This window comes from Antechinus flavipes, chromosome 1, assembly GCF_016432865.1.
Source record: "Antechinus flavipes isolate AdamAnt ecotype Samford, QLD, Australia chromosome 1, AdamAnt_v2, whole genome shotgun sequence".
Taxonomy (NCBI): Eukaryota; Metazoa; Chordata; class Mammalia; order Dasyuromorphia; family Dasyuridae; genus Antechinus; species Antechinus flavipes.
The window spans coordinates 716,740,929-716,768,065 of NC_067398.1; the positions used below are offsets into that span (position 1 = coordinate 716,740,929).

General features: G+C 65.7%; 2 protein-coding genes across 7 annotated transcripts in view; one reads left to right on the plus strand and one right to left on the minus strand.

Moving 5' to 3' along the window:
- The window catches only part of SFI1 (SFI1 centrin binding protein), a 42,157-nt gene extending 27,497 nt beyond the window's left edge, over nucleotides 1-14,660 (plus strand). Inside the window, exons 16-33 of the mRNA XM_051973171.1 lie at nucleotides 1,396-1,477; nucleotides 2,311-2,489; nucleotides 3,393-3,468; nucleotides 3,569-3,664; nucleotides 4,280-4,356; nucleotides 4,769-4,871; nucleotides 7,317-7,413; nucleotides 7,544-7,704; nucleotides 7,819-7,893; nucleotides 8,140-8,214; nucleotides 8,509-8,685; nucleotides 8,807-9,057; nucleotides 9,667-9,768; nucleotides 11,398-11,557; nucleotides 12,121-12,268; nucleotides 12,810-12,927; nucleotides 14,175-14,286; nucleotides 14,377-14,660. Of these exons, the coding sequence (XP_051829131.1) occupies nucleotides 1,396-1,477; nucleotides 2,311-2,489; nucleotides 3,393-3,468; nucleotides 3,569-3,664; nucleotides 4,280-4,356; nucleotides 4,769-4,871; nucleotides 7,317-7,413; nucleotides 7,544-7,704; nucleotides 7,819-7,893; nucleotides 8,140-8,214; nucleotides 8,509-8,685; nucleotides 8,807-9,057; nucleotides 9,667-9,768; nucleotides 11,398-11,557; nucleotides 12,121-12,268; nucleotides 12,810-12,927; nucleotides 14,175-14,286; nucleotides 14,377-14,481 (2,194 nt within the window). The 3' untranslated portion in view covers nucleotides 14,482-14,660. The remainder of the gene's footprint in view (nucleotides 1-1,395; nucleotides 1,478-2,310; nucleotides 2,490-3,392; nucleotides 3,469-3,568; nucleotides 3,665-4,279; nucleotides 4,357-4,768; nucleotides 4,872-7,316; nucleotides 7,414-7,543; nucleotides 7,705-7,818; nucleotides 7,894-8,139; nucleotides 8,215-8,508; nucleotides 8,686-8,806; nucleotides 9,058-9,666; nucleotides 9,769-11,397; nucleotides 11,558-12,120; nucleotides 12,269-12,809; nucleotides 12,928-14,174; nucleotides 14,287-14,376) is intronic.
- PISD (phosphatidylserine decarboxylase) overlaps nucleotides 14,598-27,137 on the minus strand; it is a 41,053-nt gene continuing 28,513 nt past the window's right edge. The window contains exons 1-8 of one of the 6 annotated variants that reach the window (XM_051973169.1): nucleotides 25,624-26,789; nucleotides 20,729-20,927; nucleotides 19,258-19,423; nucleotides 18,208-18,444; nucleotides 17,845-18,076; nucleotides 16,878-17,033; nucleotides 16,620-16,780; nucleotides 14,598-16,024 (exon numbers count right to left, since the gene is read on the minus strand). In XM_051973169.1, the coding sequence (XP_051829129.1) occupies nucleotides 15,800-16,024; nucleotides 16,620-16,780; nucleotides 16,878-17,033; nucleotides 17,845-18,076; nucleotides 18,208-18,444; nucleotides 19,258-19,423; nucleotides 20,729-20,781 (1,230 nt within the window). In that variant the 5' untranslated portion in view covers nucleotides 20,782-20,927; nucleotides 25,624-26,789 and the 3' untranslated portion in view covers nucleotides 14,598-15,799. Of the gene's footprint in view, nucleotides 16,025-16,619; nucleotides 16,781-16,877; nucleotides 17,034-17,844; nucleotides 18,077-18,207; nucleotides 18,445-19,257; nucleotides 19,424-20,728; nucleotides 20,928-22,986; nucleotides 24,040-24,105; nucleotides 24,789-25,623; nucleotides 26,790-27,137 lie in introns of those variants that run through there. The other 5 variants (XM_051973167.1, XM_051973166.1, XM_051973168.1 and 2 more) reach the window with 5 other exon arrangements.

Here is a 27,137-nt window from a genome sequence, read left to right on the forward strand (position 1 = left end):
CCCACAAATGTGTTTGCTCGTGAGGTCCCTTTCGCTTTCTCATGGGGATCATCCGTTTTATGACTTCTCTGGGATACAGACATTAGGTTGTCTATATTTCTTAAGAAGCTTTGGGAAGTGTCTTTGGGGCTTGAAGCCAGATGGACGGCAGCATCACGCTCGGGTTCGGGGATGGCCGGGCCTTCGGAGCCTTGAGCCTGGCTGGTCAGAGCAGGGAAGGAGCTGTCGGGGGCCGGAGATCAGCCAGTCCTGCCCCTATTTCCTAGATGAGTCGCCTGAAGTCCTTGTCCAGGAGGGGCCCAGGTCTCCTGCTTCTCTCCCATCCTCCATCCCTCGGCTCGTAGCGAGATGTTTTCTTGTCCTACACGACTCGCCAGATGCATCCAGGGAAACCGCTGGAAGCGCGTCCTGCTTCCCTTCCCCAGTGTCTCTGGTGAGACTGCCCCGCGGCCCCTCCTGGGCTGCCCAGGATTGTAGTTGGGGCAAGGAGGGCCGGAGGGGCCGATGGGGCCAGATGCTGGCGGCCGCCCCGCTGGGGCTCCCAGGGGCCAGTGCATTCTGTGTCCCGGGGCTCAGTGGCTGGGCGATGGTCAGTCGAGTTTCTGAGGTAGCGTTGGCCCCTTCTGGCCTTATGTGAACCTAATAGAGTATCTCCCTGAAGGGCTCCCAGCCCCTGAGGGTCCTACTGAGCGCTCCCCTCCAGCAGGCCGGGAGGCCCTTCTCACCGGTCTCATCGGTCCCAGAGGGGGAGACCCCCCCGGGAGCTTGGCTAGCTGGGACCCTGGGGCCGGTCCCTTGACCTCTCTGGCTCTCAGAGGCATCTGGCCCCCAACCTCCTCTTTGGTGGAGGAGAAAGTGGAGCCCCACAGAGGGAGGCTGGGGATCCCTGAGGTCTGTCCTCCCGCAGGCAGGGCAGAGTCCACTTGTTGGCGGTGACTGGTTTTCTAGATGTCCTGAAAGGTTCGTGACCTGGCAGAAAGAGCTCCTTTGGGTGAAGGGGCTGGGGGAGAGACTGGGGGGGGCAGATGTGACCGAGGGCTCCGGTGGCAGAACCTCGGGACAGGAAGCTGAGCAACCCCATCCTCCGTGCCTTCCCTAAGACCTAGTGTTTGGTTTGGGGCACCAAGGGACAGGGAGTGCTGAAAGGGGGCCCTGGGGGTGACTGGAAAGGAGCCAGGGGAGGCTGGAGGTCAGGAACCCCCGATCCCAGTGAGAAGAAGGGGCTGGGCTCCCTCCTCTGACTCGGCTGGAAGTGGGTCCCCGGGATGCTGGGGTCTCCCGGAGAGTCTTCCCCCTCCCTCACCCCTGGCGGGGTGCGGCCCACAGCTGGCGAGGGCTCCGACCTAAAGTGCCTGGGTGAACTTCGGCCCTTTTCGCCCTTCTTCTTTGTCCCAGGGAATCGGTGACGAGATGGGCCTTTGATACGTGGTGGCAGAAGATGTGCCTTCAGCGAGAAGTGCGATTGTCCCAGAGAATGGTAGGTAGCCTCCTGTGGCAGGGGCAGTAGGCCCAGCTTGCCCATCGGCCCCTGCCGCACCCACACTGCCCTCTGTGCCCGGGGGAAGGGGGCACCACACTGTTCTCTGTGCCAGGCCAAGGAGGTTCCCACATTGCCCTCTGTGCCAGGAGGAGGGTGGGCACTCATTGCCCTCTGTGCCGGCAGATGCCCACAGTGCCCTCTGTGCCAGCGGGTGCCCAGTGCCCTCTGAGGCTGTGTGGCAGAGCAGAGTGCGGCCCTGCTGCTGAGCTGGAGCCGAATCGCCTTCCGGCCTTCTCTCTTTAGCTCGTTCGCATGCCCGCTCAGCAGGTAGGGAGGCTGGGCTTCCCTCACCCTGCAGGGCCACCTGGAGAGTGTGGTCCAGACCACACTCAGAGGACGTGGGCCTGGGGCCAGGATTTGAACTCGGGTCCCCCAGCTCCCCCTGCAGCTCCGTCTGAGCACCCGGGATGTGCTGGGGACGAAGGAGACGTGGCTGGAGCTGCCATGGGGTCGGGCTGGGAGACGGACCATTGGGCAGGGGCCGGAAGGAGAGCTGCAGGCCCTGCCCTCAAGGTGCTCTTGGGCAGACCCCCAGTGCCTCCCTCTGCTAGTGGGGCAAATGAGGGCGCTGGACCGGGGGCTCTGAGGGCTGTTGGTCTCTCCCAGCCTGGGGTCCCAAGGCCTCCCTGGGCCTCTGTTTCTTTTCCTGCCTGGTCTGGGCCCAGGGTGGGGGTGGGGGGTGTTAGTTGGGGTGGGGGGCCCAGCAGGGCTCGGGCTGGCTTTCCCTCCTTGGGGCCCCCTCACTTGCCCCGGGTCCCTCTCCGTGCCAGGCCATCCTCCACGCCGAGCGGCGGGTGCTCCGGAGCGTCTGGTTCACGTGGCGCCGGCGGGCGGCCGAGCTTTCCATGGAGAGGAGGGGCCAGGCCGCGGCTTGTGCCCATCACCGCCTCGGGCAGCTGCGGAAGGCGTTCCGGATCTGGAAGGAGAACCTTCGCACCCTCCAAGACCAGCAAGTACCTCTCGGTCCCTTGGGCAGCCTGGGCCAACGAGCCTTCCGGGGCTGGGGAGCTGGGGCTGCTGGGACGGCCCTCGGGGGTCAGAGTCAGCTTAAAGCTCACGAGGGAGAATGGACGTGGGGCGAAAGCCCCAAACCAGTGACCAGGCCCGAGGCGGGGCCAGAGCAGGAAGGACCGAGGACGGGGGAGCTGGTGCCCGCGGGCGCCCCCCTTTGGAGGAGGTCAGGGAGCGAGCCGGTGCCCAGGAGGTGGGGAGCGCCCGACCCCGCCAAGGGCTGCCTGAGGAAGGGGCTCGGCCCCGAGGGCAGAGTTGGGGCCTGGGAGCACAGCCGGAGCAGGCCGGAATGCCAGGGAGGGGGAATGTGGCTCCTCCGCAGGGAGGCTGGGGCAGCCCCGGGCTTGGTACCGGGCCAGGTCCTCCTGACTCTCCGAGAGTCTGAGAGGCAAACAACCTCTTTGGAGCCCCCAGGCTCGGCCCATCCCCCCCCTCCTGCCCTGTGGCAGCCGACACAGAAGCGGCCTTCAGGCCAGAGGTCCCGGGTAACCTCTGCGTGGCATTCAAAGCCCTGCCCAGACCCGGCCCGATCTGCGGCTGCCTCCCCGCCCTCCCTCCCAATCTCCCTGTTCTGGCTTTCTCCTGCTCTGTCTCCCGACCCTGGCACTGACCCCTCGCCTCTGGTCTTGACTCCTCGACACTGGCCTTCTCCTGTCCTACTGAGAGTGACGTCTGTCAGGCTTTCGAGGTCCCGGCAACCCAAAGCCGGGCCCTGCAGGACCCCCAGACTCTGTCTGGCGCCATGAGGGGCACAGCCAAGGAGGGAGGGCACAAGGTGAGCCGGTGGTCTGTGCCCAGGCTGCCAGTTCGAGCTAAGGTCTGCCCCGTTTCCCTCCGGCAGGCGCACCGGGGCGCTGAGAGCGGAAGCGTTCCACGCGGGGCTGCTGCTGCGCCTGTCCTGGAGCAGGTGGCGGGAGGTGAGAAGGGCCCGGCTTGGGGGGGGGGCACCTGAGGGCCACGCCCGCGGCTGCCGGGCCCCTCCCACTCACGGCCCCTCTCCTCCCCGCGTCCCTCTAGTACGTCGCCAGGCAGAATGCCAAGTGGGAGAAGGCGGTCCGCGCCCATCGCCACTACCGCCGGACGCTGCTGCGCAAGGCCTTGGCCGCGTGGATGGTAGGGGCTTTCCTCCCTCTGGCTCTGGGGCCCCTGCCACGGGCCTGCCCTCCGCCAGGCAGCTGGAGCAGGCGGGGGGTGAGGGCTCAGTGGAGCTCGGGTCCTGCCGCCCGCTTCCTCTCAAGCGCCCTCTCTTTGCGGCCCCATGTCACATGATGGCGATACCGACCCGGTAACTCTGGGCACCTGTGTTCTGATGACAGAGATGCTGTGCCCACGAGCCCTATCTGGGGCACACTGAAGGGCAGGGATGCCTGCAGCCAGAAATGGAGATGAGGCAGGAGGGCGGAGGGCCTGCCAGGCCCAGGAGATTGGGCAGAGGAACCCTGAGGGGCCTGCACTGTGGCTGGGGGGCTCCCCTTTGTGCTGCCTCCCCCGGAGCATTCTGCCCCTCCCAGGGGCTTCCCACCAGTCAGGGCCTCCACAGACCCTCGGGCAGAGACGAGCCTTTATCCCAGGCTCCCAGATGCGTCCCAGGAAGAGAAGGGTGTTCATGAGGCGGGTGGGCCCCGGGGCCTCCTTCAGCCACAGCGCAGGAGCGGGCTTGGAGCAGTGAGGCTGGGGAGGGGCGGGCACCCGGGCTCCAGGTGGTGAAGGCCGGGCTTCTTTTCACAGACTTACCAGGAAAGGGTCAAAGTGGTCCTGGGCCAGGTGGCAGAGAGAGAAGAGCGGCACCAGCGGGAGCACCTGCGGTAGGTCCTGGCCCTTCCCTGGGAGCTCTGGGAGAATGGCTTGTGGCCCCCCAGCGCCCGCACTGCTGACCCCACGCTGGGTTCAGGAGCACTCAAGCAGCCCAGAGTCCGGCGTGGGGAGAAGCGGCCGCTCAGGGACCAGCACCTGCTGGGGTCTGGCCGAGCGGCAGAGGTCCCTGCTAATGTCGGGGCAGGGGGCTGTGGACCCTCATCCCCATGTGGCTGGAGCTGCCTCTCTGGCTTTTTAATACGTCACTGTCCCAGAGCGCCCCAAAACAGGCTTGGGGGGGCCAGGCCGAGGGGGTTAGGGGACCAGGCTGGGAAGGGGTGGAGGGCCAGGCGGAGGTGGTTGCTAGGACCAGGAGGAGGGGGAGGGCCAGGCCTATTGAGCTGCTCTCTGTCTTGCCCTCAGGTGGGCATTGGCCCTTTGGAGGGAAAATGCCTTGGCCCGGAGAGAGGAGGCCCAGAAGATCCTGTGGGCCGAGGAGCACTACAGGAGGACCATCCTGCGGAAGGTGTGCTGGCCGGGGGCAGCGGGGAGGCCGGGGGCAGCGGGGAAGCCGGGGTGCCCTCACCCTGCTTGTGTGTTTGTAAAACCAGCGGTGTTACTGGGTCAAAGGCTATGAGCGGTGCATGCGCTGAGTCGCCCGAAGGCTCTGGAGGCTGCTGGGAGCTGGGCCCCGAAGCTGTGGCACTGCCCTGGTTTCCCCCATCCCACCAGCTTGGCCCAGGTAATGGCACGGCGGGGCACCTCAGAGTTGTTTCCATTTGCATTTCACTCATTATCGGGTTCGAGGGTCTGGAAGATGCCCCTTCCTCCCTGCGATCCCTTGGTCAGTTACCGGCCGCTCTTAGCTCTGACTCAGAGTCCTGCGGACCTTGGAAACGGGCCTTTCTCGGAGAACTTGCTGCAAAGATCCCCCCTAATTTCCTGCTTCTCTTGTAATTTAACTGCGTTTTTTCTCTGCCTTTTCTGCACCCAGTCTCCCTTCTCGCCTCCTCAGAACCTTCCTCAGGGTTCTCTTCCTTGTCCAGCTGCTCATGCCCCCATTTTGAGCTCTCCGGGGTGGGAGATGCCAGCCATCCCTTGTTTCTGCCAGGTGGATTTTCGGTTTTCCTGGCAGTTTTTGTCCCAGGGAGTTCTTGCCCCCAGTGGGCGGGACATTTGGGTGATTCTGGGTACATCTTAACCCTGTGTGCCTCAGTTTCCCCATCTGTAAAGCAGCTGGAGAAGAAAATGACAACAAGCCATGGAGAGTCTGGCCATTGCTGGAACGGTGCTCCCCGTTCAGAAGGCGGTGGGGGTCCGCCCTCCCTTGGAACCATCCTGGGGAGGCTGCAGGTGCCCTGGCCTCTGTGCACTTGTTCCGGGGTCTCCGGCATCTCTCGCTGCCCCCAGGCTTCCTCCTCTGAGCCTTTACTTGGGCCCTGGAAGGTTCCTGCTGCTGCCCACAGACCTCTCTGCTGTCCTCCGCCTCCCTGTCCCTTGGTCTTGGCCTTCAGCCCCACAGCCTCCCCAGAGCCCTGCGACCGTCACAGCCGGTGCCCTTTGCTCCATCCTCATCCTTGCCCTCCCAGTGGTCCCTTCGGCCTGGGTGGCCCAGAGCTACTGAAGCTCACGACATGTCCAGAAGACCCTCCCCGCCATGTGGGACCCACATCCTGGCACCTCAGAGACCCTTTTCCCTCTCCCTGTCCAGTCAGCTGCCGGACTTTGTCATTTGTCCTTCCACATCTGGCCTCCATCCCCCTCTCCCCGGGACCCGGACTGCTGCAGCCTGTCCCAGTTAAGACTCTGTTCCTCAGAAGCTCAAGTCCCTGCCATGTACAGCCCAGAATTGGGGCTAGCTTCGGCACCTTGGAGTTCAGCTTCCCTTATGTCTCTGGCTCAGAATCGGGCTAGCCTCGGTATCTCAGGGCTCAGCTTTCCTTATGTCTCTGGTTCAGAATCGGGCTAGCCTAGGTATCTCAGGGCTCAGCTTCTGTTGTGTCTCTGGTTCAGAATTGGGCTAGCCTCGGCACCTTGGGGTTCAGCTTCCCTTATGTCTCTGGCTTAGAATTGGGCTAGCCTCAGCACCTTGGGGTTCAGCTTCCCTTATGTCTCTGGCTTAGAATCGGGCTAGCCTCAGCACCTTGGGGTTCGGCTTCCCTTATGTCTCTGGCTCAGAATCGGGCTAGCCTCAGCACCTTGGGGCTCGGCTTCCCTTATGTCTCTGGCTCAGAATCGGGCTAGCCTCAGCACCTTGGGGCTCAGCTTCCCTTATGTCTCTGGCTCAGAATCAGGCTAGCCTAGGTATCTCAGGGCTCAGCTTCTGTTGTGTCTCTGGTTCAGAATTGGGCTAGCCTCGGCACCTTGGGGTTCAGCTTTCCTTATGTCTCTGGCTTAGAATCGGGCTAGCCTCAGCACCTTGGGGTTCAGCTTCCCTTATGTCTCTGGTTCAGAATCGGGCTAGCCTAGGTATCTCAGGGCTCAGCTTCTGTTGTGTCTCTGGTTCAGAATTGGGCTAGCCTCGGCACCTTGGGGCTCAGCTTCCTTGTGTCTTTCCACAGCGGGCTGTGAAGTCCCTAAGAGCCCGGGACGTCTCAGGTTTTCCTTCTGTATTCCCCGCGCTTGGCAGAGTCCTTGACCCTGTGGGATGAAAGCTTTGGCCAATGTGCCTCCGACCCCTGGCCGCCATTTTGGGCCCCTTGGCGTAGTCTGCAGCCTGCTTGCCCACATGCATCCTGGTCACACTCTCTCGCCTCCTTGCCTTTGCCCGGGCTGCCCGCCGTGCCCAGAAAGCTCCCCGTCGCTGCCCTCCTGGGCCCATCTGCTCGCGCCTTTCTCCTCGACCTCTGGCTCTGGAACCCTCCGAGGGCAAGGCTGTGTTTGTGCCCCCAGGGATCAGCCCCTGGCTAGGGCACCAGTGCGTGGGGGGATGGGTTTGCCAGCCTCCACCGGCCGCCTTCCTGTCCCGCAGGTGTTCGTCCGTTGGAGGGACACGGCGTTCCTGAGGGCCCACACGCGGCAGCAGGAGGCCACGGCCCTCAGCGAGGCCAGGAGGCAGCTGGGGCGAGGTGAGGGGCCGGGAGGGGTCTGCTGGGGTGGCGGGAGGGGGGCGGGCGCGGCCCCCGAGGGCGGCTCCGTCTCCTGGGCCCCTGGGCCGCGCGGGGCCCTCCCTCCCTCACCTGCCTCTGGCCGCTCCAGGTCGCCTTCGAGTCTTGTTTCAGCGCTGGCGGGAACGGGCCCGGGGCGCTTCCCAGCAGAGGCTCCGGCTGCAGCGGGCCGCCCGGCACCACGGCGCGAGGCTGCTCAGGGCCGCCTGGGCCCGCTGGAGGGCGTACCACGCCCAGTGCGTCCGCAAGAAGGTGAGCGGCTGCTGGGGCGGCCCCCGGGCTCCGGGCAGGGCCAGCGCTCCCTCCGGCTGCCCGAGCCCTTGGGGGGCCCCTGCCCGGAGCCAGCCCCTGTCGCTCTCCCCGCAGCTCCTGCAGAGACTGGCCGCCCGGCTGGAAGCTCGGAGACTTTGCCGCAGCTGCTTCTCCACGTGGAAGCACCAGGTGCGACGCCTGCGCCCTCGCCCCTAACCACGGGCCTCCGAGCCCCTGCCAGGGGGGGGTCCCGGGCGCCAGCGCCCACGGGAGAGAGCTTGGGGCCGGCGCCCCTGCCTCGCTGGCCTGGGGCCTCCCGCTGGCAGCCCCTTCTCAGCGTGCGGCCGGGCTCTCGGGGGTCTCCTTGCCTCTGCCCCCCTCCCCCCTCCTCCCCGGCCTGCGGCTGGCAGTCTGACCCTTGGCCTTGGCCCGCAGCTCGGGGAGAGGCGGCAGGAGCAGCAGGCCACGGTTCGAGCCCTCTGGTTCTGGTCCTTCACGCTGCAGGGAAAGGTGGGTGTCCCCCCCGCCCACTCCCTCCCCTCCCCCTCCCTCTCCCCAAGACAGCAAGACTCTGAGGTGGGTCGGACCCGGGGCTCCCCATTCGTCGTGTTGTGCGAGAACCGTCAGACCCCAGGGAGCAACTCTGAGGTAGAGGGGAGTCGCCGGGGCCCCCGCCCGTCCCACAGCTCCCGCTCTTCCCCAAGTCTCCTGGAAGTGCCCCCCACACCTGGGTAACCAGGGCCCCCCCTCAGCGCCCCCCCTCGGGCCCTTCGCGCTGCGCTCAGGCGGCCGCCCCTCTCCAAGGTCTGGGACGCGTGGCTGGGGTTCGTGCTGGAGCGGAGGAGGAAGAAGGCCCGGCTGGAGCGCGCGGTGCTGGCCTACCACGGCGGCCTGGTTCACGAGGGCGTCACGCGCCTCCTGAGGTTCACGGCCGGCATGAAGAGCTTCCGCGGGCGCCTCCACGCCCGGCAGCAGGCCCAGGTGACTGGCAGGGCGCCCGCTTGGCTGGGGGGGGGCCGGGCGTGGGGGATCGCTAAGGGCTCGCCCTGCGAGGGGCCCCCGGGGCCCGCTCTAGCCTCAGGGCCCCGTGTGTGTCCTGCAGGTGGCCTTCAACCTGCAGCGGGTGGTCCGGCGCTGCGCCACGCGCTGGAAGCACAAAGCCTTGGCCAAGGACTCTCGGGGGGCCGCTTCCCGGAAGAGGGTGACCTTCGAGGTCCCCCCCGCCGCTGCCCCCCCCGGTGCTGCCGGGGAAGCTGCCCCGGACGCGGAGCGGTCAGAAGCTCCCCGGGGGCCCCGCAAGTATTGGGGCTGGCCCCTGCAGTTGGCTTCTGGAGACCCCCAGCTCCCTGACCTGTAAGTGCCGTGTGCCCTCCCCCACCCAGAGCATTTGTCTCCTGCCTGAGCACCCCCAGGGCACGGGGGCCCCCCCTCTCCTGGCCAGGTGCCCGCCATGTGCCGGGCAGGTGCCGTTGGTACCCTGTGAGCTGGCTCCAGCGTGGCCCCCCTCCCCCCCGCCCTCCACACGGTGACCTTGGCCCTGTCCCAGCCGCCCCCGAGTTCAGACAGGACAAGTCTTCGTGCATTAAGTCCGGGCGGGCGCTGCCAAGCGGGGAAGGTTGAACGTGGCTTTTCCCCCATTATTTCCCCTTTGCCCCTTCCCGCTTTGGGAGCCCCTGACCCTCCAGGGTCCGGCCCCCACGGGCCTGGGGACTCTGCAGCTGCCACGGCTGCCTACTGTGCACCGGCGTGGCACCGAGGGCCGCTCACGGTCTAACGGGGGAGCAGGTGGGCAAAGGGAGGGGGCTTCCTGGAGAAGGCGGGGATGGAAGGCAGAGGGGACAGGCCCTGGAGAGGAGGAGGAGCCGCTCCCTTTGGACAGGATCGTGCCGCCGGCGGCCCACCCAGGGCCAGCAAGCTCGGGCCAGGGGCCGCCGGGTGATCTCTCCGTCCGTCTCCCCCCAGGAACGCCATGCGGGCTGTGAGAAAGCCGCCCCGTTGTCCCAGCTTCCTCCTGGACTCTCTGGAGAGGGACGGCTTGGCTGGGCGCCTGGAGTCTGGGTGCAGGTGCGGACACTGAGCCCCCTCGGGGGGGGGGGGAGGCTCTCCCTCTGGGCACCCGGGGCAGGGCAGGGCAGAAGGGTCAGTGCAGCCTGGCTGCCCACGGTGCCTGCTGGGCTTCCCTCTCCACGCCTGCATCTCACTCGGGGCCGCGTTGGCCCCTGCCGCCCTCAGCGTGGCCAGGCCGGGGGCGCGGGGGGCCGGGGAGAGCAGCCTTCACCTCAGATCCCCGCAGACGGCCCGGGCGTGCAGGAGAGAGCGGCACTGTCGCCCGGGGTGCGCTGTCTGGGATTTAGCTTCTGACCGGCCGGTTGAATCCATTCCCGCTGACCTCCCTGGCGGAGGTCAAGGGTTATCAGTCCATCAACAAGCATTGATGGGCAGCCATGTGGCCCAGGGGATAGATTGCCAGCCTTGATTGCCAGGTCTTCAGGAAGACCTGAATTCAAATGTGGCCCTGGGCAAGCCCCAGTTATCTCAAAAAACAACAAAAACCAAGCATTTATTAAGCACCAGCTGTGTGCCAGGTCTCAACCCCTCAATCTGTGAAATGGGAATTAGCAGCGCTTGCTTCTCAGGTGTCGCGGAGCCCTTTGTGCCCCTCTCGGCGCCGCCGCCGCCCTTGTCACTCCCCAGGAGGCCTCAGGAAGCCCTTGGGTTTTGTTTCCGCTTTGGGACGACACGGAGGGAAGTGGGAGCCGAGAGCCTGCTCTTCCCGCCTCCTATCGGGCTCTGGCCGGAGGATCAACTTCCATTTTCTGCCTCCCCTATTTTAAAAACAGATTTTTATTTATTTTAAAAATATTCCCTAATTACGTGTAAAAAAAGAGTTGAGTTCCTTAAAAGTCAAGTTGGCGAGCGGTTTGAGCGCGAGCAAAAGCTTTCCGTAGGTGCCACGTTGCAAAAGAAAACCACATGGGAAACCGAGGGAGGTCAGAAGCTGACAAGGGCTTGAAGGGCCCTCCGACTGCCCGGTTCCCTCGGCAGCACTGGCCGTCATGGCCGCCTCGGGGCTGTCTGGGGTCACTGTCCCGCTCTCGTCCCGGAGCCATTCCCGGCCCTCACTCACGCGGGTTCTCCTGGCTCTGTCCCTTCACTTTGCCTCAGTTGTTCCGAGTCGTCCTGGATTTTTTCGGAAATCTGCCCGCCCCTCATACTGCCCAGCCAGGTCCCATCCCCCGTCGGTGGGCGTCCCCTCAGGGTCCCGTTCTTTACCACCCCCGTAATGGATCCTTCGCCCTCGTCTTTGACCTCTCTGGGTCACGGCCCAGCGGTGCCGTTCCCGGGTCAGGAGGCGTCTCCTTGGAGGGAGGGAACCATAAGCTGGAAGGTGTCACGTGGGGGCCTGCCCTGGTGAGGAGGGGAGAGGCTTTCTCTGCCTGGTCCCGGGCTCATGCTTCCCCAGGAGCGCTGGGGGAGGGGGAGGGCTGCGACTCCCCCCCCCCCATGGGCACTGCCTCGAGCCCAGTGTGGTTGGTCCCCAAGTGGAGGGGCCGCCCTGAGAAGCGCCGGGGCCCCTTTCTCCGGGGTTTCCAAGCAAGTTACGCTGGGGACTCCTTCGGGTAAGGGCGGCCGCCCTGGCGCTCAGTCTGCTTTCTGTGATAGTCTGTGGCTGACTGGCTGTCCCTGTCTCAGGCCCCTGCTCTCTGCCCCGCCCGGCCCCTCCGCCTCTCTGCTGGCAGCGGGACCCGGCGGCAGGACCTGCACGGAGGCTCCTGCCCGTGGGCCCCTCCACGCTGAGGCTGCCCCGCCGCCCCCCTGCTCCGTGGAAGGTGACCCAGACCCTCGGGACAGGGTGAGTTGTGGGAGGCTCCCTTTGTCCTCTGGATGGGCTGGGCCCCGAGCGCGCACTTTTCCGAAAGAAAGAACCAGCCACGGGCGGATGCTGGGGAGTAATTACACAGGAGCCGTGAGGGTTCGTTGCTCCCCCGAGAGCGGCTGTGGCCCTTCGGCCATCCCCGTCCTGGGCCTCCCTTCGACCATCCCCGTCCTGGGCCTCCCTTCGACCATCCCCGTCCTGGGCCTCCCTTGGGCCATCCCCGTCCTGGGCCTCTCTTCGGCCTCTTCCCCTTCTCCCCCGGCCCGCGGCCACTGCTTGGGTCCATGCAGTCACCGGCCGAGGGCTCCCGGACTGGCCAGTTGTGCGTCCCCAGGTGGACGTGGTGTGGAGGGACGTGGCCTGTCCGTGGCCTCTCATGGGAAGGAGGCAGGTCGGGGCCCCGGGCCTCGGGAACAGACTGTTGATGCCGGTTTGTCAGGGCCGGAGGCGGGGGCTCTCGGCTGCTCCCGGACACCCTGCCCCCGGCCCGGCCGGCCCCAGCGCGCAGGGAGGGAGTCACCCCGTTGCTTTCCTTGCAGCGCGCCGTTGCCGTGGCTCCCTCCGAGCCGGGCGCTCAGGAGCCTGCGACCGCTCTCGCCACGACCGGCCGCGTCCAGCCTGGCGGCGCCCAGCTTCCCCTGGAGGCCTCGCTGGGGAGCAAGGGGAAGCCCGGCCCGGGAGCCGCAGGTAGGCGGTGCTCTGGGACACGACGGAGGCCCGGGGCTGGGGGAGCGGGGAGCGGCGGCCACGGGCCTCCCCTGGCCTGGTTCCTCACGCGGGAACCCCCGGGACACCCGGGCTGCACGGACCTGGAGGCAGAGAGGCCGGACCTGGGCGGGAGGGTCCCAGCGCAGCCTCCTCACAGGCCCTCCCAGATCTGCCCGAGGGGGCACTGGGACCCTCAGCCCCCTCCCCCTCCCACAAGGCTGTGGCGCCAGCCGAGGGGCCCGACTATGGAAGGGCTGTCAGTGCGGGGGAGGGGACGAGGTTCGGCACCTGCTGCCCCCACCACGGCGTGCGCGCTCCTCGCCAGCTGGAGGGTTTCTGGGGCTGGATTTGCACTCGGGCGCCACAGGTTCAGCTTGTCCCTGACAAGCCCTGGTGGGCCCCGCGTCCTGGATCCCGGTTCTCTGGTCAGGCTCCGAGCCCTGAGAAGGGCCGGGGATCCTGGTAGCCGGGAATGAACGCGGGGCTCCCGGCCGGCTCAGCACCTCCCTCTCCTCCTCAGGGGCCGACGCGGGGAGAAGGGCGCTGGGCATCCTGGGAGACGGCGGAGAGCTTGAGGCTGAGCTCGAGGAGATCCAGGAGAAGCTGCTCAGTTACTGGGCCAAGAAGCAGAGCCTCAGGTGGGCCCCCGGTAGCCGCCGCTGCCCCTCCCCCTTGGCTGCGCCCCCGTAGCCCTCCCGCCCTCCCCCCTCCGCTTGGCCAAGGACACACGGGCTCTGCCCAGACCAGCCCGCAGCCTCTGGCACGTCCTGGCCGGACCCTCCGCGCCATCCTGGGATGGGTTTCTCTTCCTGCCCGGGCGGGTTTGTCACTGCTTTTGAGGATTTGTCCTGGGGCCTGATGACGCCCTGGGGTTTTCCACGGGACGGGATCACTGGCAAACACGAGTTGTAGCTCCTCTTCCCCTTCCTTTCTCTCGTTTGTGCTCACGTTTCCTCGACAGAAAATGAGTGAGGAGGAGGAGGGCGGCCTGGCTTCTCTCCCGTACTTAGAACGCTTGCAGAGCGCCCACTGCCGGGATGCTCTGGGGACATTAAAAAAGGTCCTTCTGGGCTTGTGCTTGGCAGGATTTTAGCATAAAAGGAGCTCGTACTTGGTCAAAGGCTTTTTCTCCATCTGTTGAGAGGATCCTGAGGTTTGGGACCTTTTGGCTCATGCTAGGATTAATTTGATTGTTTTCCCAACTATCCTTGCCGTCCCTTTCAGTCAGGACAAAAGGTTTATTTGGTGATAATTTGGCAAGATTTGGGGGTCAGTATTCATTCCCGATATTGGCCGGTCTGCTGTGGTTAAGATAATAGGGCTCTCGTTGGTCCCCCAAAAGGATTCTGGGAGGGGTTTCCTTCCCAGTTTTCAAGACTACTTTGTAGAGAATGGGCAGCTCCCCCAGGTGCCATCCCTTGCCAGCGCTGCCCCCAGAGTCCCCTCATGCTCCCGTACCCCCCGGCGCACTTGCCCCATTTCGGATTTGCCGTCATCCGCGGTGGCGGCTGGGGCTCGGCAGGGTCTCCCTCCCAGCTGCCTCTGGAAGCCCAGAGATGAGGGGGGTCGGGTTTGGATGCAGCCACTCCTCCCCCCCCCCCCCCGCCCCGATCCCATGTGCTCATCTGGAAAGTGGGCATCGGACTCCCGCCTCTCAGTACGGGTTCTCTGGGCTGAATCCCCTTGGGAGCTGAGAGCAGCAGGGGGAGGCCTGTGAGAACTCAGAGCTGTCCCCCGCAGGCCCCGACTGCTTTCTGGGAGATGCAGAGCACCCCCTCCTCCATGGGGGCTGGATTCTTGGGGGACAGAAGGAGTCCCCGAGTCCTTGGAGAGGAAGGCTTTCCTTTCCCAGGCTCTGCATCTCTCTCTCTCTGGTGGCCGCCAGGTCCTGGCAGAGACAGGCGAGCAGCCTCAGGGAGTGGCTGGAGCTGAGCGTGGGGGACCCCCGGCCCGAGGAGGCGGCGGCAGGACTGCAGGTTCGGCTGGAGCTTCAGCAGGTACGCTCGGACCCGGGCCGGGGCCAGCAGAGGGGAGAGGGCGGCGGGACCTGGGGGCCGGGGCCCAGCTCCTCCTCTTCCTCTTTGCAGGCGGAGGAGCAGATCGGCCGCCTGACGGAGGAGCTGCGAGCCCAGCGGCAGCAGGTGCAGGGCTACCTGGCCCGCATCCGGCTCCTGAGGGCCACCATCTTGTAGCTCCAGGGGCCCGCGCTCTCCCTTTCCCCTCCCCGCCTGCGGACGGACAGACACACCCCATTTGTCGCACTGGCCAGATCTGGGGGGACGGTGAAAGAGAGGGGCCCACAGCGAGCTGTTTGCAATGTAATCTTTTTTATTGGAAAATGTTTGCAATTAAATGAGCGCCTGTTCCCCGGTCTCGGCTGACGTACAAAAATACTGTGCTACTGATACAGTGGAAGAGTCAATGGATTCTCCTGGCAGGAGAAATTCACAGCATCCCCAAGCCCCCTCCCCAGTACAGAGTGACGGCACCCCTTCCCCCAAGAGCGGCGACCTTCCTGACCCCCCACTCCCAGGGTGGCCTCTGGGCCCTTTTCAAGTAGCAAACAGCTGCTCCCCGGAGCCGCCGGCTGGGGGCAGGGGGCGTCACTCCCACCGACTCGAGTGGGCTTGGAGAAACCCTGCCCGTCTGCACTAAGCGCTGGGGTGGGCCGCGTTCTCCTGGCCGGGCCGCCTGGGCTCCCTTGGACACCCGCTCGCTCGTGGTTCGGCCGCCCTCCCTTCGCTGTCCTAAGGCCAAGAAGGCCGCTGCTTTAGAGGCCGGGGCGGGGTTCTCGTGCACAGCCGCCCGTCTCCCAGGCACACAAACGTTGGCAACAGAGAAGTTCCCAGGAGTCAGTGCAAGGGAAGATTGGCCCCCCCCCCAACATTTCCAAAAAAAGTAAATTTAAAGAAACAAAACAAACAACAATCGGCCCCAGGGGCGGCTCAAGGAGCTGACTCTTGGTCCACAGTCAATGCCGAAGCATCTCACCCCGTGCACCAGCAAGCAGCCTCTCCCGGGGCCCGGGGGGGGGAAGGGGGAGATCTGGGTTCCCGGAGGATGTGGGGGAGCAGGGATTAAGGCCTGAAAAGATCCAGGAGATTGTGGGAGGCTTCATTGGGAGGAGGCTAAGACACGGGCCGCAGCCCACGATGGTCACTAACGGAAAGAGAATGAAAACGTCGACCGCCTTCGAAAGAAAACCGTCACCCACGGAACCGACGCGGGCCAGACCCAGCACTGCCGGTCCCGGACATCGGCGCAGAACCCAGAAATCCACCCGAGCTCCCGGGCCCGCCCGGCCGTGGGGCAGAGAGCAGGGCTAAGGCTGCCTCCCTGCCTCCTCAGAGGCTGGAGTTGGGGGCGCCCCGAGCCTGTCCACGCGCAGCCAGGCCCCCGGAGCTCCCCACGGCTGGGCTCGGGCGGCTCCCGGCGCAGTCCGAAGCCTCGGCCTTCCCGCGGACCTACAGGGTCTCCCGGGTCGCATCCGCCTGGGGCGGAGGGGCCGGCCTAGAGGGAGCCCAGGGCCTCCCCAAAGCGGATCTTCTGGCCCGGCTTCAGGTGGAAGTTGAAGTCCTTGGGGGCCTCGAAGATGAGGACGATGGTGGAGCCCAGGTTGAACTCCCCCAGGTGCTCCCCCTTCCTCATGGGGATGCCCTCCTTGTTGCTGTGCGTGACGAAGCTGAAGTCATTGTAGGAGCCCTTGCTGTACCTGGGGCTGTTGGTGTGGAGGTCCTGGAGGGGGACAAGGAGCGGGTCACGGGGTCGCCAAGGTGTGGGACCCTGCCCCCATTTCCTCCTCAGGACCCACTGAGATGCTATTTGTCAAGTGCTTTCCGAACCCCGGCGCTGCCCTTTATCCCCGCCCCCGCCCTCGGCTTTTCTCCCTCTCCGGCTCCTCCTTCCCAGTGCCCGCGGCTTTCCTGAATTAATATCGTTTGATGTGGGTGAGCTTGGGATCCACCGGGATCCACCCCTCACTCCCTAACTACTGCTTACTCCTTTTTATGAGAGCAGAAGGTACCTGGGGGTCTGACCGTGACCTGCCAATGGGGCCGGGCGCTCCCCGCTCCCCCCTCCCCGCACCCTTCACCAAGCCTGGCTCTCGCCACCACGATCTGTGGGGCCCCCCCGTCCTGCCCGGACCTTCCCACACGCTATCCTACGGTTCCGACAAAGGCCCGCCCTGCGGAGCTGGAACGCCCAGGCCCCACCTTCCGCCTCCCGGCCGCCCCCCAGGACCCCCTCTGGACCAGCCGAGACCAGGCCTCGAGGCAGACCCAGTGCCCGCGGCCCCTCCCCCCCCAGAGCGCGGCTCCGGCCGACTCACCCTGTCGAAGTAGATGCGGATGGAGCCCACGTTGGTGGCCCCCACGGCGGTGAGGGAGAAGAAGCCGTGCTTCCAGTCCCCCGTCAGGACCACCCTCTCGTTGTGGCAGAAGAGCTCCTTGATCCAGCGCGCGACGCCGGGATTCACCGACATCAGGGAGCCTGGGGGGGAGGGGGAGGGTGGGCGCTGCGGCCTCCGGCCCGTTGTTGCCGTGTCCCCAGGAGGAGGCCCCCCCCCCCGGGGCAGAGCCCGCCCTACCTGGGAAATGGCGCCGGTGGGCCACCCTCCAGTCGGTGGGCGAGTGGAAGCAGTGGTAGTCGCCGGGGGCCAGGTAGATGACACAGTGGTAGAGCTCGTTGCCCTCCTTGGTGACCAGCTGGTTCTGGAAGGAGCCGCGCGCCGTGGCTGTGCCAGCTGAAAGGACGACGGAGCGTCAGGCCCCAGGTGGGCACTGCCCAGGAGGCCCCGGGCCCGCTCCGACTTCCGCTGTGTGGCCGAGCCAGCACGGCCGTGGCCCCCAGAGCCCCCCCGGACCGGTCTGCATGTCCTGGCAGGTCAGAACTCATGCCCAAAGAGCCAACCTGGGCCCAAAGTCCCAGCTGAGAGCCGAGAGCTGAGCCGGGGCTTCCCCGTAAAGATGCCCGACGCCCCCGACTGACTTCTGGTGGCTCAGTGAATCGCGTCAAGCCTGGAGTCAAATGCAGCCTCGGCCACTCCCCAGCCCTGCTTTTCTCAGTTTCCTCATCTGTCAAATGGGCTGAAGAAGGAAAGGGCCACCCCCTCCAGCATTTCTACTGAGAAACCCCCAGTGGGGTCACAGGGAAACAGCTGGAAAACGACTGGATTGCAGCTCCAGGAGGGGGCAGGAGTCGGCATTCGATGCCACCGGGCTCCCTGCTATCCCCTTCCCTAGCACCTGGCTGGCGCGTAACGGAGCAGCCGGGGCCAGACCCGGGGGCCAATGACGGGCTCTGCTCCGCGGCCCTTCTGGGCCCCTCTCGGCCTCATCTGCAGCCTGAGCTCCCTAAGGAGGAGCCGGCCCCGGGGGCCCAACAGCCCTCAGAGGAGCGCTCTCAGCAGCCCCTTTTACAGCTGAAATGGGGGCAGACGGGCGGGGGAGCTGCGGGGGGCACCAGCGATGCCTTATGGGAGGCTGGATCTGAATCCAGGCCCCCCCCGACCCAAGGCCTCCTTGCCCTGCCCCAGAAGGCCCCGGCTGACTCACCCTGGCCCCCGTTGCCATTACTGCCGCCAAGGTTGCCACTGCTGTTGCCGCCGCCATTGTTGCTGCCGTTGCCGCCGCCGTTGCCGTTCCTGTTCCTGCTGAAGGGCAGGTCGTCCGCGGGGGCCCGCGGGCCCAGGAAGGACTCCAGGGAGTAGGTGACCCCCTTCACCTGCTCCACCTCGCAGTTCTGAACTTGGCCGAAGTTGAGGATCTTGCCGTCAGACGGGCTGATCTGGATGGAACCAGCTCGGTGACCCCGGATGGCCTTGACCTCGGCCCTCTCCGCCCCCGAGCCGACTTCTGAGCTCCCCGGGGAGGCCCCCCTCCCCCCCGTCCCTGGGGCCCCCGCGCCCCCGGCCTCACCACGCTGTGCAGGCCGCACACGGGCCGGGCCTGCGGCTTCAGCTTGCGGCTGAAGAACTCGCTCAGGTTCCTGTAGTGGTCCAGGTCCTCCACGGCCGCCTCCTTCATGTTCACCCCGAAGGTCCAGATGTACAGGCTGTACACAGGCTTCCGCAGCCAGGTGGGCAGCTCCACCTGGTTCAGCCGCCCCCAGGCTCGCGACAGCAGCCGCGTGGGCACAGACTTGTACAGGGCCACCTGCAATCACACCAGCGGGCGGCGGGGCCGGGGTCAGTTGCGGGGCAGCCGCAGGCCCCCTCCCCGGCCCCCCCCCCCCCCGACTTTCAGTCTGATGTCTAAGCGCGGGGACGGCCCCACCTCCCCAAGTTTTGTGATGTGGATACAGCAGGATCTCTGCGTGGCCTCTGGAAAATGGGCTCAGACCCAGGGACCTCCTGGGTCTCTCCAAGATGTGAGGACAGAGGTTGGAGCCGGAGCCCAAGGACCGAGAGCCCGAAGGAAGAGCCGAGCCCGCGGCCCCTCGACATCTACGCCCTTGCTCGGAGGTCTCCCCACTAAGCCCCGCCGGGCTCGGGGGCAACGTCTGATTCTGAGGAGGCGCCGAGCGCAGGGTCGGCCCCGGGACGGCGCTCTGGGAGGGCCATTTCCCTCAGAGGTGCCAGAGGAGGCGGGTCCTCCACGCCGGGGTCCTCGTCTCCCCCCTCGGTCCCGAAGCCTTTGCCACGTGTCCCAGTGACCCCGGGCCCGTTTCCGGTCTCGTCCAGCGGGAAAGGGAACGAGAGGAAGGACCCACGTGCTACGTCCCCGGCCCCGCGGGCGGGGCCCAGGAGCAGCAAGGAAGGAGAAGGAAGAGCCCGGACACCGGCCCCACAGTCTCGTCTGCTACCGAGGGTCCCGGCGGCCGGGGGAGGGAGGAGGCAGGTCACAAGGGGAGGGGCCCCGGCCACGGAGGGTCGCGTGGCTTTGGCGGCTGCTCTGGGCTGGCGCTGTCCCGGTCCCCTGGGGGACGCGCACACACTCCTGCCCCTCCCCCGCCCGGCCCCCACTTACCCTGCTCACGGGCCTCCATCCTACCCTGCTCAGAGGCTTAAGGGCACCGAAAGGCAGCAGGTAATAGAGGATTGTGAGAGGCCAGGAGCGGAGTTTCAGAGCCGGCCTAGACATGCAGCTGAGCTGGCCCAACCTCCGCCTCAGGGCCAGCTGGGGGAACTGCAACCTGTGGATCACATACAGGGACACAGATGAAGGCGCCGCCCGCGGGCTGCTCCGGAGCCAGGCCCGAGTGGGGAGGGGGCCTCCGAGAGGGACTGCCCCGCCCCCCTGTGCCCCCTGCCCTCGGGGCGGCCCAGCCGGAGCATCCAGCTTTCCCTTGGAAAACCGCTGCAGGCTCACGGCCCCTGACAACGAGGCCCCGCCCAAGCCCCATCGGCAGCGGGGAAGGCGCAGGTACGGAGCTCCAAGCACAAAGGGGTTAGTTACCCCAGCCGCTCCCTCCCCCTCCAGGAGCCCGTGGCCTCCCTTCCTGACCCCGGGCTATCCAGCCTGTGGGGGGGCTGCTGGCCTGCGCCGCCCCCCCCCCAAGGCGCCCGGTACAGTCCCTGGCGCTGCCGGCCGGAAGCAAGCCCGCTTCTCTGAGCTCCGTGTCCTCCGCAGGGAGTCATCCCCAGAGATTAGGGCTGGGCTGCTCCTCTCCCCGGACTGTGGGGCAGCCGGGGCCGTGCAGCTTTAAAACGCGCCCGGGGCCCGAAGTCTGGCCCGGGACGAGCAGGGGCTCCCGGAGGCCCCGCGGCTGCGAGGGGAGAGCGCCCCGGGCCTCCCCGCTCTGCCCTCGGGCGCCGCATCTATCAGGGATGAGGGACCGGCCGGGAGCTTCTGAGAGAACCCCAGGAAACGAGGCTCCGCTTCCCGCGGGGAGCCCGGGCTCGCCGACTCAGGGATTGGACCGGCTCCAAGAAGGAAAATCGGTCCGGGGCTGACTGCAGAGTCAGCAGAGGGAAGGCTGCCCCAGCCCCCCCTTCCCCGGGGCCTTCCCCGGCTGCCGCGGATCTGGGGGACGCCTGGCAGCTCCGAGGCTCCCGCGGCCTCCTCCCTCCCCCCTCTCACTGCGGAGGATAACGGACCAATCCCTGCAGAGCCGCATCCTGGCAACCTGCTCCCGAGCCCCCCTTCCCACAGCTCCGCATTCTTCCCCTTCTGGGCTCCTTTCCCAGGGCACAAGGTTGGGGAGGGGGAGAGGGAAGGGTCCCCTCCGAGGCGGAGAAGGGGCGGCCCGGGAGCTCTAAGGGCTTGGCGGCCGCCCCCCGCCCCCCTGCCCCCTCTCCCCGTGCAGAAACACCCGACGGTACCTGAACCGGGCTCTCCTACTGGGTGCGCCCCCGGCCAGGGCCAGCGGGCCGAGCCCCTCCGGCCGTGGGGGCCGCTGCTCCCCGGTCCCCGCGCGCGGCCTCCGGACATGAATTTTAACTTTGTGGAGGTTGTAGCAAGAGGGAGGAGGGTTAGATAAAGCTCGCGAGCATCTCACCATTTCCCCTTGTGCAGCTCTGCTCCCTGCAAGGTGCTGGACTGACACATCATCGGACGGAGGGCTAAGTCTCTCCCTCCTCGCCTCTGCGCCTTCTTCTCCCCTCCCCCAGCAGGGGAGGGAGAGCTCGCTGGCCACGGCTCCTAATGCCCCCGCTCCATTGGGCAGATCGCCGGCGACTCGGCTGCGAGGCTCCCGGCTAGTGCAAACAGACAGGCACCGGGTGACACGTCCGCCCCTCGCGGAGCCGCCCGCCGCGCCCCGTGCCCCCGCGGAGCCCCGGACGCTCTCCCCGGAGCCGAGCGGGGCCAGCCGGGGAAGGGGGAGGGGGCGCGGGAGGAGGGGAGGGCGGTGATTCCGCCCGGATCCTGCACTGCAGCTCGAGCTGTTCTGGGAGGCTGAGCAGGGGACCCCCCCCCCCCGATCTCTGCGGGGCTCACAGCGGGCCTAGGAGAGATCGGGGGGGCGGGCGAAAGGGGTCCGGTGTAGCTGACACAAGCAGGGGTAAAGGCAAGAAGGCCAGAGGAACTTGCTGACAGAGGGAGCTGTCCAGCAGCGGCCTGCATGGCTAGGAAAGGTAGTGAGCTCCCTGTCACAGACGAGACTCCGGGGTGCCGAGTTCAGGGCCCGCCTCGGACCCTCGGTGACCCTGGAAAAGCCACTTGGGCCCCTTCTGTAACCTGAGAACCTCCCCCCCTCCCCAGGCCGCCGCTGCGACAGAGTAGGGGCTAAGGCGGGTCTCCTCGCTCCCCCAAGACGATCCACAAAGGGCTGGGGGGGGGAGGCCGCAGGGGGAGAGCTCCCAGAGCGGAGGCTTCTCTTCCTTCCCTCCCAGAGTCCTCGCCCGGAGCTAGGCCGGCCGAGCTCCCCCACCAGGGGCGGGCCTCGAGGGCCAAGGCCACAAGCCAGGGGCTCCCCGGCAGCTCTGACAGCCCTTAGCTCTGCGCCTGCCAGCTTAAGGCTTATGGGACGCCCCCTCCCCCAGCGCGCTCCCCCTTCGGGGACCTCGTCGCCTCCCTAATCCTGGGCACTGGGTCAATAACAGCTTTGGCTTTCCCTGGATGGAGCTCCCCCTCCCCCTCGCATCCAGCAGCGGGAGTGGGGGGAGCCCCGGGGGAAGGCACTGCCCCCGAGGGGACGCCAGCCCGGCCCCCAGGAAGCTTCTGGGCTCTCAGAGCACCAGCCTCGGTCCCCGGGGGAAGTGCAGGGAGGAAGGCCTGGGCCCCCAGCCGTGGCTGCCCCCGGGCCCCTTTCCCAGTGGATCTGGCCAGCCCGGGCTCTCCCCGCTCCACCAGCGGTTCTTGCAGGGAGGGCCCCTCCTTGGGGCGAGGTCCCACTGACACTCTCCTGGCGGGACCTGCCGTACCCACACTACGCGGCCCGACACGGCGCCCTGGGAGTCCGGAGGGACGGAGACCGGGGCTCTCCCCAGGGACCCCACGCCGGCCTCCGGGCAGGGCCAACCCTCCCACCAGGCAAAGGGGCCAAGTCTGCCGGGACCCTCCCGCTGCCCTGGGGGGGACAGGCTGTCCAGGTGCCCGTTCAGGCGGAGGAGGAACCGAGGCCGGCCTCGGGTAAGGGGCAGACTGGGCTGGGCCCCGGGGCTCTGGGTACAGGAGGTGCATCCTGTCCCTGGTGATTCCCTCGGGCGAGGCAGAAAAAGCAGCTGGGGGGGCCCTTGGGGGCCGCATGGCCCCTCTTTTCCCACGGGCCGGAGTCTCCAGTTTAAAGAAGCAAAACAGGGAGCGAGCGAGAGCTCCAGGCCCTGGGCTCCCAGGGGACGGCAGGGGACAGTGAGGCTGGCTGAGGGACTCCCAGCGGGGGGAGGAACTCCAGGGGAGCCTTCCTGGGGGAAGGGAGAAATCCCCAAGAGCCAAAGCGCTGCCCTTCCACTGACCCCTCCCCCCTGTCATGGGGGGCTTCCCTGGGGGCCTCAGGAGACTTCAGGCCTGAGGATCCACAGGATGAAACATTCAGAACCAGCAGCCAGGCCTTGCTCCCAGCTCAAGGACCAGAAGGTGGGAGCCCTTGAGGTCCCCCCTCCCCCCTCGGGGCAGGCTGCTGCTTTTTCTGGCCCACACACAGGAAACCCCTCCTGCTTCTGGTCCCAAACAAGCTGCCTCCCAGGCGGGTCCCCGGGGTGCTCTGAGGGGGCCGGGAAACGGGCCTGCCCGAACATGGCCAACAAGCCCGGGCCCGGGGAGCCGCCAAGCCATCCCTCCTCCGCGGCTGGGTCACCCCCACCCTGACCCCCTCACCTGGCTGGCAGCCCCCAAACCCCGGCCCCCGTGCCTGGAAGGGAGCGCGGCCGCCACCAGGAAGTCTGTCGGGAGGAGCCCCGATGTCCGAGTCAGAAGAGCTCGCGGGACTCCGGCCAAGGGCCTCGGCGGGGGCCGGCTTTAGAGGGGGCGAGCCTCCCGGGGGCGGGCGCGCGCTGGGGGGCTGGGGGGGCCATGAGGCTCTGGGTGGCGGGCTCTCCTCCGCTGGGGAGTGGAACATTCCAACTGATGACCGGGAGAGGCCGGCCGGGGAGAAGGCGGGGAGGGGGTGGGGCTGGCACCTGCCCCTGAATCTCTGCCCCAAAGCCAGGTAAAGCGAGCCGCAGGTGGAGGAAGGGCCGGGCCTCCGGAGGACCAGCCCCAGGTGCTCTAGGGGCCCGCCCCGCCCCCCTGGCTCTCCCACTCCAATCCCGGACTCACCAAAGCAGCGGGTGAAAGGGGAAAGGCCGGGGGGGCACGCAGGGCTGGGGAAGCTTCCTTTTTAAGTCTCCCAGAACCTTAGCCTGCTCCTGCCGTCACTTGGGGAGGTGGGAGGAGGGCCGGAGCCACCTGATAACTGCCCATCCACTAACTAGCAAGGTGGGGGTGGGGGGTCGGGGGGGGGGGGTCGCACAAAGGAAGTGGTCCTGAAGCCAGGGGCACGGCACTACCCACGCTGGGGGAGAAGCCCCTGGACCCCCAGCCCCCACTGCTCCCCACAGCTTGGGGGAGGGGCCAGGCCCCTGCCCCCCACCCAGAACCAGCCCCAGGCGCTACCCGCCCAGCTTCCGGAGGACGAGGCGGGGAGGGAGAGAGGGGAGGGGAAGGCCAGAAGCATGCAGGACAGCCCTCGGGGAAGGGATTGCCGGTCCCAGAGCAGGGGAAATCCCAGGCCACACGGGCCACACTTGGAGCCGCCGGCGGCAGAGGAGACCCGGCCTGTCCCCCCCGATTGCAGGCGGAGGTCGCGGAGGTCCCGTAGGCCCCGGATCCCAGCCCTCTCCCCCGCCAGGGTTTCCCAGCCCCAAAAGCCATCCCCATTCTCAAGTGGACAAAGCAGCGCCCCCCTCCCACTCTCCGCCAGGAGGGGGCCCAGAGGCCGTCCCGGCAGCTGCTCACTCTCACGGGCAGGGCGGGCGGCGCGGGTCCCTTTCCCAGCTCCGGCCGGGGGCGAACCCCCTCTGGTCCTCAGCTTGCAGCCCTTCGGGCCGGATGGGCTCCCCCCACTCCCAGCCTCGCCTCTTTCCTCTTTAAGGGGCGGAGCCCAGGGCGGGCAGATGAGGGAAAGTGAGGAGGGGACTGGCCCTGACGTCACCGCCCAGCACCTCCCGGGCACTTCCAGGGAAGGCCGGCTCTGGCCCAAGGGAGGGAGCGGGAACCCCACCCAGAGGCTCGGCGCAGGGAGGCCGGCGGCTCTCAGCAACCCATTTCGCAGGAGACAAAACTGAGGGTTTCACAGGCCAGCAGAGGCCTGAGCTAGAGCCCTTCTCCTTCTAGAGAAGGAAGCTGAGGCGCCTCGGGGAAGGGGGCCCCCCGGTGGGCCCCACTGAGAGGCAGGGCCCTTGCAGGAAGGAGGAAGGAAAGGGCAGGAGGCCGCCCTCAGTGGCCACGGGCGCTCCGGCCCAGAAAGGGGAAGGCGATTCTCCAAGGTCACACAGCGAGCGGTCACTCCAGGCCCTTAATGGCGCCCCGCACCCCACAGTTCTCCCCGGGAGTTACCTCCTTGGGGGTTACCACCTTATAACTCCCCCCTCACAAAAAAAGACCTGGAAAAAGTGATTTCAATACCTCCTTTCTTAGTGACCAACAAACAGACGCAGGTGATGGAAGGGCCTCAACCAGTCAGAGCACTGGGCAGTGCCCAGGGAGGGGCAGCAGCCAGGGAGGGGGCAGTGCCCAGGGAGGGGCAGCAGCCAGGGAGGGGGCAGTGCCCAGGGAGGGGCAGCAGCCAGGGAGGGGGCAGTGCCCAGGGAGGGGGCAGTGCCCAGGGAGGGGCAGCAGCCAGGGAAGGGGCACCACTCACGATCACACCCATTTGCCAGCCCTCCCTGAGTGACCGCAGTGGACTGCAGGGATTGACCTGGGGAGGAGCTGGGTTCAAAGCCTGCCGGGCACACTTTCTAGTGGAACACTTGGGGACCTCTCATCTGTAAAAGGAGGGGACTGGACGCCCAGCTGGGATCCCTAGGGGCAGGCCCGGCCCTCATCCTGGCCTGGGCTCCGAGGGGCTGGCTACGGGCCCGGCCATTTCTGTAACTGGCAGTCTAACCCCCCCGCCCTCTCCCCTCCCTGCCCCCGGCTTCCTCTCCAGGGGGAGCGGTGAACTAGGCCAGACTTCCTGGAAAATAATTTGTGCCCGGAAAGTCACTAAATCGCCCCCGGCCTCTGACCCAGCATCCCGCCACCAGCCCACCCCCGTGCAGAGAGGCGCCCAAAGACTGACGGCCACTCTTCTCACGGTGGAAGGAAACCCCAACGGAGGGGACGCCATCACGGGGGCGCCGCGGGTGACCGCGAAAGAGCCTTCCTATGACGGCAGAAATGATAAAAAGGCTCCTTTTGAGAGAACCCTGGAAGACCCAGATGCAGAGAAGGCCCAGGGATCCTGACCAGAGTTAGAGCTGCGAGGGGACGTACCCAACTCAGAGCCGGGGACAGCGGCGGGCTTCCAGGGGAGGAGACGGGGAGAGAAAATCAATGGATGTTCATTGATCACAAACAAAAAAGGAAGTCACACTCAAAATGAAAATGAACTGAGTAGCGGGCTGTCCCATCCTCCAAGGGCCTGCTCAAGCACCACTTCCTCCTCCAGGAAGTCTTCCCAAACCACACTGCCCTAAGTCATTGTTTTTTTGGTTCGATTTTAGTTTCGGCTCTGAACTCTCTCCTGCCCGCCCGCCGAGAAAGCAAGAACAAAAATCATTACAGAGACAGGCAGGCAAGCAGAGTCCTGCACTCGCCGCGCCCCGAACCCCTCGGCTCCCTGTCTGTGAGCGGCGCGTGCTGGGCCCGGTCCTCTGGAACCATACTCGGTCACCTGTTCCCCCTTTGTCTTTCTAAGCCAGCCCCCAACTGATGCACATCAGGGTCCGATTCTTTGTTGCCATGGAAACAGCTGCTCTCAATATTTACGTGGAGTCTCAGACTGGCCGAGGGAAAGACAGTGATAAATGTTGGAGGGGAAAACTGGGCCACTGATGCATTGTTGGTGGAGTTGTGAGCGGATGCAACCACTCTGGAGAACAGTATGGAACTCTGCCCAAAAGGCCGTCAGACTGCACACCCTTGACCCAGCAGTGTTTCTACTGGGCTTACACCCCAAAGAGATCTTAAAGGAGGGAAAGGGACCCACCTGTGCAAAAACTGTTTGTGGCAGCCCCGTCTGTAGTGGCAAAGAAATGGAAAAGGAGTGGATGCCCATCAGTTGGGGAGTGGCTGAACAAGCTGTGGCACATGAAGGTAACAGGATATTAATGTTCTATAAAAAATGACGAACAAGCTGATTTTAGAAAGGCCTGGAGAGATTTACATGGACTGAGCGAAACAAGCAGAACCAGGATGCTCTGTTCACAGGAACGGCCAGGATGTGCCATGATTGACTAGGAAAGACTCGGTTCTTCTCAGCGGTTCGGTGATCCAAGGCAATCCCAAGGGACTTTGGATGGAAACCACCATCCGCATCCAGAGAAGGATCTAACGAGACTGAATGTAAATCAGCACGTACCATTTCACTTCTTTTTTTGTTTTTTTAATCTCTCCCATCATTCTTCCCTCTTGCTTTGACTTTTCTCTCCCAACATGATTCATAAAGCAATGTGTGTTAAGAAAATAAAAAATAAAAAAAGAAACTTATGTACACACGGGTCTTTTCCCTCTTTCTTTGATCTCTTTAGGATACAGACTAGAAGTGACGATATAGCTGGATTAAAAGGTGTAAACAGTATAATAGCTTGCTGGGCTATATATAGTCACATGTGGTTGTTTGCAATCATTTTTCAGTCATGTCTGACTCTGTGGCCCCATTTGGGGTTTTCCTGGCAGAGGTATTGGCGTGACTGGCCATTTCCTTCTCCAGCCCATTTTGCAGATAAAGAAACAGGCAAACCTGATGAAGGGACTCGCTCAGGATCCCAGAGCCAAGAACTGCCTGA